Source organism: Fusarium musae, chromosome 5, assembly GCF_019915245.1.
Source record: "Fusarium musae strain F31 chromosome 5, whole genome shotgun sequence".
NCBI classification, from domain to species: domain Eukaryota; kingdom Fungi; phylum Ascomycota; class Sordariomycetes; order Hypocreales; family Nectriaceae; genus Fusarium; species Fusarium musae.
Window position 1 is genome coordinate 2,415,063 of NC_058391.1, and position 13,044 is coordinate 2,428,106.

General features: G+C 49.1%; 5 protein-coding genes across 5 annotated transcripts; 1 reads left to right on the forward strand and 4 right to left on the reverse strand.

Annotated features, from left to right (window-relative positions):
• Window positions 1–17: 17 nt before the first annotated feature.
• On the reverse strand, window positions 18–1,981 carry J7337_007147 (uncharacterized protein; the record flags this gene model as incomplete). Its single annotated transcript, XM_044824802.1, has 5 exons — window positions 18–179; window positions 229–612; window positions 675–980; window positions 1,035–1,678; window positions 1,732–1,981. The coding sequence occupies 5 exons, from the start codon at window positions 1,979–1,981 to the stop codon at window positions 18–20; spliced, it is 1,746 nt and encodes a 581-aa protein (XP_044680459.1).
• Window positions 1,982–5,234: 3,253 nt separating this feature from the next.
• On the reverse strand, window positions 5,235–6,104 carry J7337_007148 (uncharacterized protein; the record flags this gene model as incomplete). The annotated part of the gene is made up of 1 exon (XM_044824803.1): window positions 5,235–6,104. One exon carries the CDS (start codon window positions 6,102–6,104, stop codon window positions 5,235–5,237), a length of 870 nt encoding a protein of 289 aa, XP_044680460.1.
• A 1,342-nt stretch (window positions 6,105–7,446) lies between these two features.
• J7337_007149 (uncharacterized protein) lies at window positions 7,447–9,356 on the forward strand (the record flags this gene model as incomplete). The annotated part of the gene is made up of 6 exons (XM_044824804.1): window positions 7,447–7,531; window positions 7,584–7,817; window positions 7,873–7,983; window positions 8,121–8,899; window positions 8,971–9,204; window positions 9,255–9,356. 6 exons carry the CDS (start codon window positions 7,447–7,449, stop codon window positions 9,354–9,356), a joined length of 1,545 nt encoding a protein of 514 aa, XP_044680461.1.
• A 360-nt stretch (window positions 9,357–9,716) lies between these two features.
• On the reverse strand, window positions 9,717–11,032 carry J7337_007150 (uncharacterized protein; the record flags this gene model as incomplete). The annotated part of the gene is given in 6 exon segments (XM_044824805.1): window positions 9,717–9,934; window positions 10,040–10,111; window positions 10,171–10,312; window positions 10,363–10,479; window positions 10,695–10,992; window positions 11,007–11,032. 6 exon segments carry the CDS (start codon window positions 11,030–11,032, stop codon window positions 9,717–9,719), a joined length of 873 nt encoding a protein of 290 aa, XP_044680462.1.
• Window positions 11,033–11,444: 412 nt separating this feature from the next.
• NUO40 (NADH-ubiquinone oxidoreductase 40 kDa subunit) lies at window positions 11,445–13,012 on the reverse strand (the record flags this gene model as incomplete). Its single annotated transcript, XM_044824806.1, has 8 exons — window positions 11,445–11,543; window positions 11,594–11,929; window positions 11,978–12,136; window positions 12,190–12,331; window positions 12,384–12,475; window positions 12,532–12,626; window positions 12,693–12,763; window positions 12,885–13,012. The coding sequence occupies 8 exons, from the start codon at window positions 13,010–13,012 to the stop codon at window positions 11,445–11,447; spliced, it is 1,122 nt and encodes a 373-aa protein (XP_044680463.1).
• Between the last annotated feature and the right edge of the window lie 32 nt (window positions 13,013–13,044).

Below are 13,044 nucleotides of genomic sequence, written 5' to 3' on the forward strand. Positions count from 1 at the left end.
ATGTTCATATGCACGGTCTAATTCGAATTGCGGCGTCGTTCGAGTCGGACAGCCCAACCCTTGATGGCGAGGACGATAACGACCCAAGCCATCAGAAAAGCGACCAGACCCATGGTGACAGTGTACATGAACATGGCGTCGAGCTTGTAGTGGATCATTCCGTCGACAGTATCAGTACTCTACTTCAAGTTAGCGTTTTGGCTCTTTTTCCAGGGGCTCTCGACGTACACTAGCCATGAAGATGATACCTCCAGCGATCAAACCGAAAGCAGCCAAGAGTTCCGTGGGGGGTCGTGATGGGAGAATGGACTTGGGTGGCTTCAGGTACATTATGAGGTATGTCAAACCTCGAGCAAGTGAAGCCCCTAGAAGGAGTTCACCCCATTGCTTATGAACCATGCTGGACATCATGGTATGCTGTGTGTGAGAGCTCATCATGAGTCCAAGCAGCATGATGACCAAAGCCGGTATGGGGTTGAGCGAGAACTCGTATGTGTCGGGTGCTTCAGGTTCGTCTGCTTCTTCGACCGTGTAAGGGCTCTTGGGCTGAACATCGTCCACGGTTGTGTTGAGAAGATGGCGAATACATGTCGACTCGATGAGCATACCGCACTAAAGAAACAAGTCAGTTGTTGTAATGGGAATGATCGACTGTGGCAGATCGAAGGACCTACCAAACCCCCTCCAATGAACAGAACTGTGATGGAGATGTGCTCCATGTCCTGGGCGGTCCAGTCACCACCCCAACCGCCGAGGTGCTCCATGAAGATATTGGTAGCGCCATAGAAGAAGATCAAGAAGCTCTCGACAAACTCAGCAGAAGGGAGCCACTTCTGGAAGTCCTGTCTTGGTCGAACATTCCATGCCCAGCCAAGCTCTCCAAAGCTGCCAGTCCAGCGGCCGAGGGTGAAGATACCTAGCCAGAAGAAAACACCACCCTTGATCCAATGCGCCAATCCATTGAAAATTCCGCCTCCCTCCTAAGAAGATTTGTTAGTCAAGTGTCGCAGCCAAGGTGTCTACTAGCAACTTACAAAGAAACGACCAAAGGTGACAACACCAGTCGCAAGCGCAATGAAGCCGAAGGGAAGGATAATACGATCGACTATGCAGCGGCCGAAATTCAAATACTTCCATACTCGCGAAGCAGCGATCTTAGAGGCGTGGCGAGCAAAGGTTCCCTGAGGTTCAGGAGAGGCAAGTGATAATTCCTCCAGGTCGCCATCATCGTCCTCGTACTCTTTCCTGGGGTTGTTGGCAGGCGACTCCATGCCATTGAGCGTGGATGCCGAGTCGCTTCGGAGCGAGGGTGTGTTTGGTTCGGTTCCTCGTCCACTGTCGTTGGACATTCGGTAGGGGCTGTCATCGTGGTAGCCATTGTGTGAAGGGTAGTCGGCCTCTTGCGCCGCGACAGGTAGAAAAGCGTGTGTCTCGTTACTCGGCGTCTTCCCTTTACCCCTTAGAGCTCCCGCGATACAGCCCACGGCACTTACAAGGACCTGGGCGCAAACGACCCAGGTCACAATCCAGCCAATCTTGTGGTGCGCATTGTTTGGGTACAAGTCTGGGGTCTGCGCATTATATATCACGCCGACCAAAACTCCAAGAGCATTTGTAGCTAGGAAAGCAAACTGCGCCGGGAGTGTAAAGCGAGAGTTTGCTAGTGAGAACATGACGGCTGGGGTTGGTGGTGTTAGTCGGCGCATAAAGCTCAACACCATGAAAACTTACCAATTGGTAGGATAAATACCCAAGAAAGAACCATTAATGCAATATGTGTGTATATGACTCCAGTATGTTCAGTATGCGCAAAGTATGTGTCGGGATAGTCGTCGCTGTCGGGCGGTTGTGTCGTTGTGTTGCTGCCATGCATTCCCATGTCCATGTCCATACTTTCACCACCACCATGCGCAATTACCACAGGTAGAAGCGCTAAGAGCAATGCGCCAGATGCGCGCGATATCATATTCGTATAAATCATGTTGGCAACGTACGTACGTCCAGAAGGATTTGTCCGCAGAAGGAAACAATAGATGCAATGAAACAAGACAAGACAAGACAATGCGACTGGATGAGAAGAGATCGCAAGCAGTAATTATACTTGTTTACAGCCAGAAAGACACAAGTAGGAGGACATGTATAATCATGCGATCAAGTAGACGTCAAAACGAAGAGCGTTTCAAGAAATCATGACATGGCAGTGTTTTAAAACAAACCCGAGATCTTGTATTGTTACTATCGGGCCCGAGCGGTCGAAAACAGGTCATCAGCTGAGGCATTGAAATCACTTGGTCAGTCGGAGACAAAGCGACGAGAGCCAAGAGAGGATACGCAGCAGTTGACCATCCGAAGCTTCCGAATTGCTTCATCATGGGAAGTTGTACCTTTACCTCTGAATAAGGAAAACACAACACAACAGGGTATAAAAAAAGATAGATAAAAGACAAATGCGGTAAGCATTTGTTGGATGGATGGATAGTGGGGGATCCTCAAAATGGGGCCGGCCGGTGGGGGGGTGCCATCTACGGAGTAGGTAACTACAGCTTCAGTACACCCACCACTGCAGCATCGTAGAGGTCACTGTACATTATGTACATTACATGCACTTCCTAGATCATCAGGACAGGCCATGCTAAACGTGGTCCGCGGGGCCCATGTACTGTACTGTACTGTACTGCACTGCACTGTACTGTACTTACCTTGAGGATCTATTGGTTCCGAATAGTTACGTTTTTAGCCCGTTCATGGTCAGCGTGATCGATCGATCGGCACGGAAACTTTGGAAAAGGCATCTTCTCGAAGAACGTCAAGGCATTTCGGCGGAGATCAAGTGGATATCACCGGCCATGCGTGGATGGATGGATGGATCCTCCTCTTCCATTCCTATTCTCACCGAGTATAGAGATCTTAGTCACTGGTCACGAGAACTGGTGCGTGTGTGTGCTGTTCTGTAACCTCCTGCAATGCAAGCATCGCAACCCTTCACCACATTTGGTAACAGTACCACGACTCAGATCCGATAAACGGGGCAGTCAGCCACTCACTCATTCCACTGGCTTACAAGTGAATTACGAATATTCAGTCATAAGCTCTACACGTACTAACTGTGGCTTCTCCTCTATGATTACTCAAAACTGACTTGCTTAGGCCCTCCATCACCATCACCGACATCAAAGCACGGACTGGTTGGTATCAAGCAAAATGCCGAAATCCACATGAGAGCTTTAGTCTTTACAGGCATTATCAATGCATCATAAAGAGCTTTAATGCCGGCAGCTTTGGCGCTAGTTACCTCATCCCGCTGTAAAGTAGCGCTACAGCGTCATTCATTGGATACAGCGGGCTTCAACCTCTTTGATGTGTCATGTACCTAGGTAGGTACCTACGGTACCTTTAATCCCGGTCCAGCATCTCCACACAACTTCAACCCAACTACGCCGACAATTCCGCACACTTTCTCATCAGCTCTTGACTTACAAAGTTTTTGCGTCTGTGCAGTGTAAACGATAAGGCTGGATATGACGTCTAGTGTGGTCAAATATTCGTTTAGGGCTGACAAAGAAAGTATACTACATATAACACAACGACCGCACGCAGTCACTACGCTCTATACGCCATGCGTGCGTTTAACTCACATGCACTTACTTGATAGTTAGTCTGTGCTAACCGAGCGGGAACTTTTCACGTAAACTTCCCTTATGGACATCGATGACTACGGATGATTCATACCGAAATGTCTTGGCAATCACGGATCTCTGATCAAGATCAAGAAATGTAACTGTAACTGTAGGTCTGAGCACCAGACTACCTACCTGGCTGCATTTGCAGGCTTTATCATTATCTCCGTCTCCGTGGGCCCGATGATACCGGCCAAGTAGAAAGACGGACAGAGACGCATTCCATTAAACAGGGTCACAATCCATCAACCTTGAGCTGTCAAAATGGTCACAAGGCATCACATAACCATGCCCATGAGCAGGGAATGGCCTGAGGCCGGGCGTAAAATACAAGGGTCATGAGAAGGAATATTTGCTCAAGTTGAACGGCTATGAGTACCGCCATGATATCAGATTACCCTAGATGCCCCCCCTCCGCTGACAAATTGTTTCGTTTTATAATACACAACTCGTTTGATTTCGATTCCAATCTAGGACAGAATTATCGGGTCGTTCACGATGTGCTGGTTCACCGCCCGCTTAGTTTTCGTGTCTATCTACGGTGCTGACTTGCATTCATCGTGTGTATTACACCCAAAAGAGTCAGCTGTCTTGGGTTACAACCCGAGCCAGCAAATAAGAGTGAATACAATGATCTCGCCAAGCACGGTAACTCGTGGTTAACTCGTCTTCGTTTTTCAGGTAACCGCATGTTTGTACACATGCTATACGCCAGAATTGACTCCCGAACACTCCGCAGTTTGAGCACCGAGGCTGTAAGGTAAGGTACCTAATAATCAACGGTTAATCATGTATCAGCGAGCTCTTGCTTTTTGCGATCTGTCGTATGATATTCGGACAAAATTGGACCGTTTGTGACTGCATGAAACACATGTAACTCTATCCGTAAACGACGGGTTTAATGTTGCAGTCTCAAAAGACAGTTGGGTAGCTCATGAACTATACTTGCATGGGGAGCTTGGGATCTGATGTGACGACATTGCATTGCAGCCAGTCTCCGTAATCGGCCGAAGTGAAGCTGTAGTCTATGTGCAGTAGCATTACAGCATCAAGAGGCCTGATCTGCTTACACTTCACCATCAGCAGCAATTTCAGTTGTTGAGAACATGGCCAATGCCGTGGGTTTGTTTGATAGAGTGGCTGCGTTAGCGGACAGGGGTGTATTCCCAAAATCAGAACCCAGTTGGCGATCCCCACCAACCAAGTCAGTAGTAAATCCCCATCCTCTAGCCTCTAGGTCCGGCCATATCACATCAAGACTTGGATGATGTGAATGATCCGACGCTGCCGAAGGCCCTGCCTCATCTCGCTACCAAGTTTACCGTACAAACTTGCTACAAAACTCAGCTCTTGGCATGCCCAAATCATGCCACAAACTTAACCCAGCCCAGTCCAGTCCATGTTGTTTGAAAGTCCGTATTCCCGAGCAAACACGGTTCCTCACAATGGCCTTTCGGGTAATGAGTGATGAATAACTACCCACGTTATCACGGCAATTCGGAAATATACCACTGACTCAATATGGTCTATCCATTATCCACTCACTGTAGCCCAAACTCATAGAGACGCCCGCCCATCTACCAGCAGCTTCCATTCGTCACCATCATGAACTACGCGACCTTCGCTCTCCAGCTTTCCCAGTATCTGCAAAACACCGCCACGAGCTGCTGGGTGCAGATTCTGAGGCACTTCTTTGTAAATCACCTCGACCAAATCTGTCGCCGTCCATGCCGACCACAATGCAGATTCTTGAGTTTCCACTTCGCCAGGTCCCGTTTTCAACGTCTGAATGACCTGATCCTCCCGTTGTTTTCGATGTGCGATGTACTCAGCAATCTTTGCTGGTCCATTTTCAATCACCGGCCCATGTCCAGGGTATGCTCGGCCTTTGAACAGAGGTCTCATTTCTTCTAGGCTTCGTAGATACGTGATCATGTCCTCAAATACCGCAGTCCCTTGACCGAGGACGTTGTCGGCTGTGAACATTGCATCCTCTTCCTCGAGAACGAACACCATATGATCCTTTGTGTGTCCTGGCGTATACGCTGCTGTCAACGTAGCGCCGTCGACTTGGAAGCGCTGCCCGTGCTTGATTCCATGCTGCCCTTCCTCCGGAGTGTGCTTGAAGATCCTCGTCTGTGGTGAGATGCTCAAGAGATCTTTGATACCACCAGTATGATCATGATGCCAGTGCGTGATCAGCGCGGTATCTATAGTCGCATTCTCCTGCTGTAAAGTCTCGCGGATTGACGAGATCCAGGCGTTACGGCCCTCGCCAGTGTCAATGAGAAGCCGGCGACGACCTGTACCGAGAAGATATGTGTTTGTGCCTTGAAGAGTGAATTTGCCCGGATTGCCGCCCAGAATGCGGATGACGGTAGGACTGACACGCTCTACAGCTGGCAGAGCAATGAGTTGAGTTGCCATGGTGCTCCAGTTGTTGGTAATGTAATATTCAAGGTGCTGATCGGGAGGCGTCCGGAGCCGGGATGCCGAAAAGTCGGACCGGGCGGGAGTTCGGTAGACAGTGGAGACTGTGAGCCCCGTTGCTACTGTAGCCAAATAAGCTCAAAGTTGAGAGATGTCTGGCGTAGATCAAGGACGAAAGATGACAGAAATAGGAAGAGAATATTGATCTACAAGAGGTAGAGAGGGAGCTGGCTGTCGTCATCCGGCAATCTAAACTGCTTACCTATTCAATAGAGAATGAATAGACCTCGGCACGAACGGTACTCCTCTTCTAAGTGCATACATATTGACGTGACAGAAGGAGAGAGTAGTAGGCATCACTTTGCACATCATAAATTTTAGGCATACTATTGTTTGATACTGCATTTATATAAGTAGCTATGATAGAGATTTCAGATACAGAGATAAAGTGTTCTCAAGTGACTATCAACTACAACATTATCAGTCAACGTGCCTGTTAGACGTGCCGTGGTCGCGCGGTTAATACGAGGTTTAGCTGGTGAGACTAGTGCCAGGCTGGGTAAGGTACTAACGTAGGCTATCGTTATCCTATCGCCCTGCATGACATGGGTATAATTTTCAGTGAGCGCCTCCATGACTTGATGATGTATCTACCCACCAATCTTACACCATAAGGTACCTGGCACACTAAGTTTTAGGGAGTCTGCACCTGTTGTAATCTCTCCTAATTACAGTACCTTACAGTGAGTGACAGTGACTTCCAATACCACCTACTCCTGCGCTTCTATTTCCATCCAACCCAACCATGCGCGCACGCACGCATGCATGCACTTACTTAATCTATTCTATTAATTGAAAGAACAATCAATAGGCGCAACAACAGAGTTTGATCCTTTCATCTCTATTGTTTATTTCCTTAGCGGCCACCCCTCGACGCTCATTCCCCTCTTACAGTTCATTAATCTTTGATATTTGAGGCTGGCCACCAATTGTCCGACTTTCGGCTTGCTGTTTGTTGGTTGCACTGCATATTCATGCAACTCTCTGCCTCGCGTGCATCCTTCAGCCTTGTACACCATCGCATCACCCGCCAGGCAAAGGAACGAATAAATATACGAGCGAGCGAACGTACAACGAACCGATCAAGAATAAAAGAATAAGCAAGCCTGTCTCTATACGTGGGGTTTCGAGTGTACCATCCGTACAGTAACTCTTAGCCACATCCGCCGGATCACGAATCGAGCTCTCTTTTACCAGCCACATCAACCAGCTTCATCCGTCTATCACGAGCTTCAATTGCTGTAGCAAAGCTCTAGCCGCGAAGGCTTGATTCCTCACAATGTCTGGGCGACCGACAACCCCGGCCTCACCTAAGAACATCAAGGTGAAGTCTCCGGTCCCCGGATCGCCAATGTTCGGCTGTGGTATGGCCACCCACTGTTCTGTCCCTTTGTATCATTGTCTAATTGTCCCTAGAGCATGTACAACTCCTTCTCAGCAAGAACCAAGAGGTCATGAACAGCTCGATCACGCACTACAAGTTGATCCTCCGTAACATCTTCGATGCGACCCCCATCGTCCCCCAAACCTCAACACAAGAGGGCCGACCCGTTACAACCCTTACCTCGAACTACCTCTGCCTACAATGTCCCATGACCGTGTCCGAGGAAGATCGGTTGAAACATGGAACCAAGAAACAACACCGCTTCTGTTAGTAACCTTGTGCTCCTCCTTTCTGCTGCCTGCTTTGCTAACCCTGGCGCAGATGTTGACTCTCGGAGCGGTTGCCTGTACTGTCAGATGTGCGACGATTTTGTCTGGGACCCGACTCTCGAGGAGCTTCGAGTGAGAAAGATAGGGACTGGCTCTTTTTCTGGTAAGCGGTTGTGCGCGGAGATGCATCTAGTCAAGGCTCGTCCATACGCGATACAGAATGAAAACGAATGGCTGTGTCTTTGACTGCTGCGTCGCTCGTGGATAGTTTTCTGCCGCCTGAAATTAACTGTTGACCAGGTCGCAAGAGAAAGCACAATGAGCTCTTCTCAGACTCTATGAAGGATGACCCTCGGTATATTACTAACAATACTACAACCGCCTCCTGTCGTGCAAACGGCCTGCGCGGCATCTACAACGCTGGTGCGACCTGCTATCAGAACGTTGTTCTCCAAAGCTTCTTGCACAACCCATTACTCAGGAACTTTTACCTAAGCGATGGTCACCAGAGCAATGATTGCCAGGTCTCTCACTGCCTGAGCTGTGCAATGGACGACATGTTCCAAGACTTTTACGCCCTAGAGAACACCAACGGTTATACTGCTGCCAATATCTTGTCAGGTTTCTGGATCTCCGAGAAGAAGGCATTCGAGAATCTTGTTACCACCAAAGAACAAGACGCTCATGAGTTCTTCCAGTTCTTAGCTGAAGAGCTTCATGAACGGAACGGTGATGGCAAGAAGCCGGAAATCGGCAGCGAACATAGCTGCAATTGTATCATGCATCAGACATTCTACGGCAAGATGCAGACTACGACGACATGCCAGAATTGCTCAGGCCAGAGTAATTCCATCCAGTCGTTCCTTGATCTAAGTCTAGGTCTCGAAAATGTTGTCCAGAAGAAGAGCAAGAGGACTGGTCAGAAGAAGCCCTCTCTAACCTTGCAGGATTGCTTAGACGAAGAATACATCAAGTATGACAAGTGCGAGTATCGGTGCAACAACTGCAACGGGACTCAACAAGCCAAACGACATACCAGCATTAAGCGGCTGCCAAACGTTCTGTCGATACAGCTTAAGGTGAGTGTAGTCGGTGGCTTGTGAGTGTCGGTGTTGGTGTTGGTCCGCCGAGTTAACTCTTTTCTTCACAGCGCTTTGAGTACAGACATGGCCGCCACGATCGTGCCGCGTCAAAAGTCGACAATGAAGTCAAATTCCCTCTTCAGCTCAACATGTTACCGTATACCAACCGTGTTCGCAACCACGAGAGTCGAGAGAGCCTTGAGCTGGAGCGATCATGCACCTATGACCTCCTTAGTGTTGTGGTTCATGTGGGTGAGATCGACACTGGCCATTATACATCATATTGTCGGGTCGGCGACCAGGTAAATTTCATTCCTTATGACACTTTCTCAAAGCTGACATGTCTCTTCAGTGGTTCAAGTTTAATGATCACAAAGTCGAGTTGGCGAACTTGTCTGACGTCCTTGGGGCGCAGGCCTATCTCCTTTTCTACATCATTCGCTCGCTGGCCTAGGCGATCGGGGGTCTAGATGAGGAGAGCCAGAAAGGCGTTGATGATCATGAACAATAAGTCGGCTGGATCCATACATCAGCTGCAGGCTGCGCGCAGTATGGAGCACTGCTCCGCGCACATATGTAGTTTAGTAATGCCGTGGCACCCTACTGAGTAGGGCGGTCCATGGTTTCTTCAGATGTATCTTTTTCTCTATCTGTGACGAGCTTCACTGGGTTTGTCATATCCCCAGATGATCCATAAGTCATTGTACGATGTGACACGTTTCCCGGTCTCGTGTATTCTTCCAAGGCCTGAACTTGAGACGGTTCCAGTAGTGGATGCTATCTCCCTAGGCCTCGCATCTCCCGTTCAGCTTCTCTAATCTGATTCATCAGATCGCCAGTCCCAGGTTGAACTCTCGAAATTGGCGTAACAGTAATAGTGGTTACTTAAACCCGCGTGAGCCGGCTCGAAGGTTGTTGCATAGACTCCAAGAGAACGGTAGAGCTTGTCAACAATGGTAGCCATTCGTTCCCCCGTGCAGACAATCACACGAGGCGACTTTGGCTTGACGAGCCAGCGGCCTGTTAGGGCAACTAGTGTGTGATATGTTAGTACTTAATTTGGAGGGTGCAGATCGTGATGCGGGATGGGGTAACATTCTATGGATAGTGGCCAGGACGACTGTGAGCATTACTTACACTTTGTCTGGCAGTCATTGCTGAAGAATGGAGGGTCAATTATAACACTATCCAAACTGCCCTTCAGATGAGCTGAGGCAATAATATCAGCATATGCCAAAGGCAGTTTTCAACTAGCAAAGCGGACATACCTGGAAGTTGGAGAGGTCGCTGGAAGTCATAGAAGACAAACTCAGGAAAGACGCTGAAACGATGGTCATGTTCGAACAAGACCAGCTTAGGTCGGTCTTGAATAGGCCAGAATCTCTGTGCGTCCCAGTCAGTTTCTGGGTTCTAATTACATATCAAGCCCTGGGCATGACAAAAGTCAGGGTTGATCTTACAAGACGGTTCTTGAGGGCAATGAAAACACTCGGTGTCGAGACTACACCAATGGTCGAGCTTGACGATGCGCCATCGAGGAGCTGATCGGCCAGAGCAAAGGCTGTTTCGTCGAGAAACTAGATCGTCAGGTCCATGTTAGTATGCATTTTCTTTTCGCGATGTCAATATCATGAAGTTATTATAGTGCCAAGACCAGCCCAGTACGTAATGGATACCCAACTTCAGACAGGCAAAGGCAGAGACTCTATCCCAGAAGCCGATCGCGATGCCATCTATCTCCACCGCCGGAGCCAAAGGCGCAAGACAACTGGACGAGAGGAATTTTACGTACCCAAAACTGCGATTCGTTCCAATCCTCTGTGAAGGCCGCCATGCTCAGCGGTTGATCGTCCGCATCCTCCGCGACAGGGTCCTCGTCCTCCGGCTCGACGACGCCGAGTCCGGCTCCGGCTCTCGGAGCGGCGCCGGTCCTCAGCTTCTCAAATGTCTTTTCATGAGCGTCCTTTTCGGCGTGGAACTCGGCCAGCGCGGCCAAGGCGTGACTCGAGAGGCTTCTGAAGAGACCAGACCAGCCAAAGTCAGTAAACTGGCCCTGCCCGTAACTTGGGGTGACATGGATGTTTCGTAGACTATTATCTCTTACATGGGCTCTTCATCATCAAAAGACATCGGAATGTTGTCGTCAAAACGTATCTTTTTCGGTTCTGCTATGCGGTCGCTTCAATGAGATGCGATAGAAGGTTTTGTGTGAGGGTTTTGGCGGGGTCCTTTTTACTGCCTACCACTGCTTCCTCGACGGTCTAGACTCTCGCTACCTATCAAAGAGCTGCATATGCGATGATGGATAGCTAGCTAGCTACAGGGTAGCCACCTGTGGACTGATTCGATTCTCTCAACCTGCGTATTATCTGATATCAATCATCTCAACCCAAAGAAAACCTGTACAATTGTTCGAACTCGCATACTCTCTAGTCTGTGCGGTTCTATATACACGGACTATTGTCGACTTGTCCGCTCAGCCGTGAATCACCAGCCGCCTTTCCAGCATTCGCAATAAGCAAAACATTTAAATTCATTTTCTTTACAGCTCATCCAAGACATGGATGTACTTCTTCTCTTCCCTCTTCTCCTTCTCTGTCGCAGGGGGGAGATCGTAGAAGTTCTGACTTCGGAATCCTTGCTAAAGAGGTATCAGTCTGTGACTTTCACGACCATGATAGCGGCACTTACCAGGTAGTGGTAGGTGAAGTTGATAATGTCACCAGGCTCAATACCAAGATCCTTAAAGGTCTTGGCCTCAGGGTCAATGACCTGATCCAGGTACTCACGCTCAACCTCATCGGCTGACAAAGTATGCCACCAGAGGAACTTGTTTAGGATCTCAGCAACAGGCTTAAGGATGGCCTTGGGCACGTTGATGTGTCGTCGCTGCTTGTAAATCTCCTTGTCAACCATTACGGAAATCTCCTCCATGCTGTACTTCTTGGGTCCGTAAAGCTCAAAAGTCTGGCCAGCAGTTGTGTCGTCATAGAAGATCTTCTCAAGAGCAGCACCAACGTCGATAGACTGTGGCGGTTAGTAACGCTAGCCCTAAGCACTCTGACAAAAACCTACGTGGACGGGGTAGAACTTCTCCTGCATGTTGTTGGAAGTGAAGAGGTTGGTGACACCAGCAAGCTTCAGCAGCAGGTTGTCCTCGAAACCAAAGATGGGCGCAGGTCGGACAATAGTGGTCTCAGGGAAAAGTTGTCGGGCAACCTCCTCAGCTCGACCCTGAGTCGTTTATTAGCATTTCCCTCCATTGACCAAGCCGATGATCCACAAACCTTTGTTCGGTAGAACTCGGAGACGGACTGAGAGTTGGCACTGTGGGAGGAAACGTGGATATATCGGTCGACATCGTATTTGCAAACAGCCTCGACAATTCGCTCAGTTCCCTCAACGTGCACATCCTCCAAAGAGAAGTTCCTGATAGTCATTTAGTTCCCATCCTATCCATTGGTCTGTATCATAGACATACTTGGTAGGATAGTCGCGGCCAATCAAGTTGAAAACGGCATCGGAATGTCGGACGCTCGCCTCGATCGAAGGGGTGTTTCGAAGGTCGTGCTCCTAGTAAGAGGGTTACTGAAAGGTTCCTGAGTATATCAGGACGAGTTGAGGCGTACAATGAAGACAACACGGCCAAGATCTCCAGTGACCTTAAGATGACGCTTAGACATCTCCTCGCGGTAGGGAATAACGACAGTGCATCCCTGACGGGCTAATGCCAGAATCAGTATTCCAATTGCCCATTTCTAGTATCCAATCCTGGTTCAGGTCGGCTCACCCAGTCGGTTGACAATGTATCGCCCTAGTTGGCCGGTTGCGCCAAATACGGTAACAGTATGGCCTGGTTTCCTCTCGTCAGTGTTGTTCGTGGTCATCGTAGCTCGATCATGGTACCTCCGAGGGATGAACTAGAAGCGAAATAGCATTAGAGGAGATCCGAATAGTGTCAATGGGCCGTGGTTGAGCTTACCGGCCTCCCTCAACACGCATGATAGGCTTGCCAGTTCGAGTAATGGAAATATCGGATAGGTATCGCTTGCCGGCGACATTGAAGGCAGCCTTGCGGGCCGCCCGCGCAGCAAATAGAGGCGAAGCCATTGTTGCGAATATACAGATTGCGTGACAAAACG